This window comes from Anopheles cruzii, chromosome 3 (genome assembly GCF_943734635.1).
Source record: "Anopheles cruzii chromosome 3, idAnoCruzAS_RS32_06, whole genome shotgun sequence".
Classification (NCBI taxonomy): domain Eukaryota; kingdom Metazoa; phylum Arthropoda; class Insecta; order Diptera; family Culicidae; genus Anopheles; species Anopheles cruzii.
In genome coordinates this window covers 25,200,605-25,205,857 of record NC_069145.1, presented here as the reverse complement: position 1 = coordinate 25,205,857, position 5,253 = coordinate 25,200,605, and the positions used below count along the sequence as shown (strand labels likewise).

The following is a 5,253-nucleotide window of genomic DNA, read 5'->3' as shown; positions in this document are numbered from 1 at the left end:
CCATTAGTTGCGATATCTTAGATAGTCTTCCCCACGTTCACTCTCTACCAATACACTAGATTCTGTAGCAGAAGTTTCGATAGGAAGAAGGAAAACCAACGTCACAGTAGAAAACCGGGGCAAACAACTCAACTCACGGCACGGCACGGTGTAAATAATCGATCTGATGTGTCATCACACGGTTCCTCCGGCTTCGGGGGGGGGGGCGATTAAATATAAATTTTGGGACTAGTTTTGTCTTGGTAACGATTAGCGATAGTTTTGTAAATAGTGCTCACCTAAAACGCCGACCGTTCCGCTATTTCGTCGCTCAAAAAATAAACACAAATTTTGGCGCGATGGCCCGAGAGCGACACTACACAGTCGCAATAGTCGCTTAACTCTTGTCCCTAGGTGCCACTGGGTAAGATGGCCTGCTGGCCAAACCCGACATCCGCAATGGCTTTGGTGGTTTTGACATTCGTTCTTTCCTGTACTTTACTTTTAGTTGCCTTAGGACACTACATTCAAAAATGAACAACATAAAACACGAATCCGAACAGAGTGTGTTTGTGTGTGTTTGTGTCTGTGTGTGATGTTTCCCGCAGTCCCGAGAAACCGATGAACCACCACGCTCCGTCGAAGCCTTTTTCCTAACAAATAGTAATTGTTCGTATTTTAATTTGTTTCTCAAAGTCTTATAGTCATTGCGGTTCCTGCGCTGCAACCCGAAACGATGCCTCGGCTGGTCACTGAATATGTACTATGTTTGATTTAACTGTTCCTCCTTGTATGTTTGTTGCCAGACTTTAAATGGCGGTTTCCGGTATCATTTCAACGACTTAGCTCTCCTATTGCCGCCCACTCTATTGACTGACACTGAAATTCGAATATTTTCACTACTTTAGGTGAGCTTCGGAGGTGCGCCACGCGATCCGATCCCAAGTACTAAGCTGTGCCACCCTGGGCTGGGCGTTCCCCCTGAACGCATGCATTGCTAACACACTTAAGCTAACGGTTTCACTACGCGCTTGCTACAGCACACTCTACCACTAAATATCGTTCGCGTCCAGTGTGAGTTGACGGTTTGCTTAATGACGAAGCCTACTGTGGCCTAGTTTGCTACGAGTATATGAGAATGTTTTTTACCGATTGACGCCCAGACTGTGTGATTGTATTCGGCTGTTTCATACGATTTGTGCATTAGCTTCTCTCGCATATCTTCACCTTATATTTACAACAAAAGGACCCCGGCTTTGGGACACCCCCTGCGAGGATACTGGGCGCGGTGGATGAGTAATCATTAATTTAATAATTACGTTAACGCGCACGCACACCACCTACCTAGATGTCTCATGGAAACCTAACACTCGGCAACGGCAACGAGTCCGTCGTCTGTTTTCTTCTATTTCTCTTACGGTGGCCGGTGGCCCCGTGTTACCGGGACAGTCCTGGCGGTGATCAGTCCGTACGATATTTGTATAGTTAGCTTACTCCACGTCACTCCCCGATACAGGACATCGATACTACACGCTAGGATTGCATGAATCACATGGAACTACGGGCGGACTGGCCATGGACAGGGACAGGGAGAAGTTAGAGGAAACTTTCGCGCGCCGTGTGCTGGCCTTCGTTTTCGAGCACGAACCGCTGCGAGCCCGGCTCCCCGTACTGGCTGTGGTAGAAGTCCTCGCGCATCAGGATGTTCAGGTTGGAGCAGCGGAAGTACAGGATCTCCTGGAACGGCTTCCGGAAGTCGCGGTTCAGCGTGGCGTAGATGATCGGGTTGAGCAGCGAGTTGGCGTACCCGAGCCAGAGGAAGAACGACGACAGCGTCGGGTAGTCGTCGTCCATCAGCGGCCGCACCAGGGCGAGGATGAAGAACGGCAGCCAGCAGATGGTGAACGCGGACATGATGATGCCGAGCGTGGTGGACGCTTTCCGCTCCTTGGCCAGCTGGAAGCGCAGCTTCTTCTGGTGCGGCGATCCGCCCCCGGCCAGGGCCGCCCCGGTGTGCGCCGGCAGAGCGGGCATGATGGGCTCCGGGGGCTTAAGCGTGGTGGCCGTTGCCTTGTCCACGGCCAGGCTGTGCTCGAGGCGCGTTTGGGCCCGCTTCTCGTCCTTCACTATTCGCCGGGCCGCCCGGAAGATTTGGTAGTACACGAACAGCATGACGGCGAGCGGAATGTAGAACGAGCCGAGCGTGGCGTAGATCTGGTAGCCCACGTCCTCGCACACGGCACAGAACGGGCGCCGGTCCGGCCCGTCACCGATCGTGTGCTTGTTGCCGAGGATCAGCAGCGGCGGCAGTGAGATGCAGGCGGCCGCCAGCCACACCAGCGCCACGCAGAGCATCATCCGGCGGGGTGTGCGCTTGACGCCGTACTCGAGCGGCTTCGTGATGGCCCAGTACCGGTCGACCGAGATGGCGCACAGGTTGAGGATGGACGCGGTGCACGACAGGACGTCGAACGACACCCAGATATCACAGAAAACGCGCCCAAAGTTCCACTCGCCGAGCACCTCGTACATGAGGGCCGGCGGCATCACCAGGCAGGCCACGCACAGGTCCGACACGGCCAGCGACACGAGCAGGTAGTTGCAGGGCCGGCGCAGCTTGCGCACCAGGCAGACGGCCACGCAGACTAGGATGTTGCCGACGATGGTGCCGAATATCACAGCCAGCAGCACGACGCAGATGATCACCTTCCGGAGCGTGTCCAGGTCGAGCTCGTGGTCGGTGGCGGTGGCGGCGTTCGCCAGCGTCGACGACAGGACCGTCGCTACCGTCGGGTGGGCGAGTTCGCCGCCCAGCCCGGCCCCGATCGATGCAGCCGGGTCGGCCGCCTCGATCTCGCCACCGCCGGTGAACCCCTGGCCGTAGCCATGGCCACCGGTGGTCGTCTGGTTCGCCAGCAACACGGCGAACGGCGTCGGAATGGTGCCGGGGCCGAGTGTCGTGGCCAGCAGCTCCCGGGGCGAGGCACTCCCGAACACAGGGGACGTCGCCGAGGACGGCGTGGTCGTCGCGGTCCTTGCTGTCGTCGAGAGCAGCAGCAGCGTGGACTGCGCCGAGCTCCACTCCACTGGCAAGCCGGACGATAGGTGGCGCTGCTGCTGCCGATGGATCTGAAAGTCTGGCGAGGGCTGCTGCGGGTGTTGGAGGTGCGGTCGTGCCCGATCAGCAACTCCAGTATCATCCACGAGCAGCGAAGCGGCTAGAACATCCATATAATCTTTATATCGGCGCTAGTGCATCACTTTCTCCCAATCTTCGGTCAACCACAAACGCTAGAAACGAACCGTCTAAAGCCTAGAACCCATCCCAACCACGGGACCCCGGGTAGGCGAATGTCTGCCCCTTAACCGTTTCATCTTCTACTGGTGACACTTTACACACACACACGCACATAAAGTCCGACACACAGTCAATAAAGTCACGGGACGATACACTTGATTGGGAGTGCGTTGATCCTGACGCCCTCTCGGTTCCCGGTCATCCGTTCGGTGATATGTATATTGACTCCCCGTGTCTCTCTCTCTCTCACTCGCTCTCCCTCTGTCTCTCTGGCTCTCCGTTCCCGTTTAATTACTCCCAAAGCCGCAAACACCGACACGCTGATGGGGCCACGGAAAAACCACTCCGGTGCCGACATTTATCGAGAACACCACCGGATCCATCGTCGGCGCTAGCAGTGACGCAGGTCCTGTCACCGACAGGCATGGCTGGACATTTATTGCCGTCAATTGGGAACAACACTTTGGCGGTCTGGCGGACACGGGAGGTACGTGGGCCGAAAACACTCACGACCCGGACCCGGACACTTCAACGCGGCGTTCGTTCGTCCGCTTCCTGGTTTTAATCTAACGCCGTGTCACGGTCATGTCCTCCCGGCCTGGACCACGGACCGGAACCGATGCGAGACCCAAACTTCGATGGGGTTTACTCCGAAATGATTGATTACCGTAGGGGGTTTGGGCCGCCGCGATGACGATCCGTAAGACGCGGGATGAGGTCACGCGTAGGCTACGGCCATGTTGAAGTGGGTCGCTGACGCTCCGCTGAGACATTAGTTGAATCTGTGCCACCTGAAACGACAACCAGAAAGCAAGATTATGAAATGTGGTTCGTTCCCGAAGGCAAAGGAGGGCGCTAATAACGTCACTCTCCGTGGACCGTTCCCAAGTCCAGCAGAAGAAGGTCGATTAAAGTATTACATTGCCTTCGGTTTGGCTTAGCACAAAACATGAGCACGCTTGACCACTCGAGCCCCGGTTCGGACCTGTTGAGGTGGAAAAACTTTTACCCCCTTTACCGATGTGCATGATGGCGCTCTCAAGGCAAACCGTAAACATGTTTATGCTGTTCTCGGACAAAGTGCACTTTCCAAGTTGTTCCCATCAATATTTCCAATCCTTAAAGAGCGTGTGTAACAACTTCGATTATGCGATAAAAAAGGGTAAACGATAAGAATCAGAAGCAAAACTAAATATTAATATCATCATTATATATGGTTCTAATCAAATTGACGTTGCACGAAATAGTATCGCCAAAACATTTATCAACATTTGCTTCAATGGGCTATTGTAGTTTACTTGCTTCGTTCTAAACGTATGTCTTCCTAGTCTCTTGAAAATCATCATTTTTGTGAGACATTAACTTGTGAACGAGAATCAGATTTGAGCCGTCGTTGATTTGTTTTGCTCGTCTCCACGCAAGGCAGAGAATAGAGGGCGAAAATGATGGTGAAAAATTAGGAGGAAAATGAGAAAATCGCAAACAAACACTAGCAGTTGACATGGCAGTGCTTGTGTCTCTAACAGCAGTTTCCAACACCCAGTAATAGTGAAAACGTAATATTAAAATTATATCCTAACCGAGCAAAAATATGAATGCAAAACGTGTTACAATTATTGCTACGTAACTACAAATCACACACACCGCACCAATTCTCTCCAACATCAGCATATTGCAGAACTGAGTGAGGTTCGAATCGTTTGATCCTTGTTCGTCCCGTTCGAATGGACTCGTAAATATTTTACTGACTACCTTTCACAGGGAATTTTAAGCCCATTTCCCTGCGGACGGCGTTGTGCGTTGAAAAAAGGTGTGGGCAATGATGTGCGTTGAAAAGAGCTTTTCCTAAAACTGAATGTCCTTTTTACAGTGCGATGTCTTGATTTTTCAAGGTTGTGTTGTGTTGTTAGAGACTCTGTTTCTATGTGTCTTGGATTATAATACAACAAAGAGATGGAAAACCGAAAAACAGTAAG

General features: G+C 52.7%; 1 protein-coding gene across 1 annotated transcript; it reads right to left on the bottom strand.

The window, feature by feature from the left end:
- Positions 1-1,575: 1,575 nt before the first annotated feature.
- On the bottom strand, positions 1,576-3,210 carry LOC128270113 (5-hydroxytryptamine receptor 1-like). Its single transcript, XM_053007518.1, has one exon. The coding sequence runs from the start codon at positions 3,208-3,210 to the stop codon at positions 1,576-1,578; it is 1,635 nt and encodes a 544-aa protein (XP_052863478.1).
- Between the last annotated feature and the right edge of the window lie 2,043 nt (positions 3,211-5,253).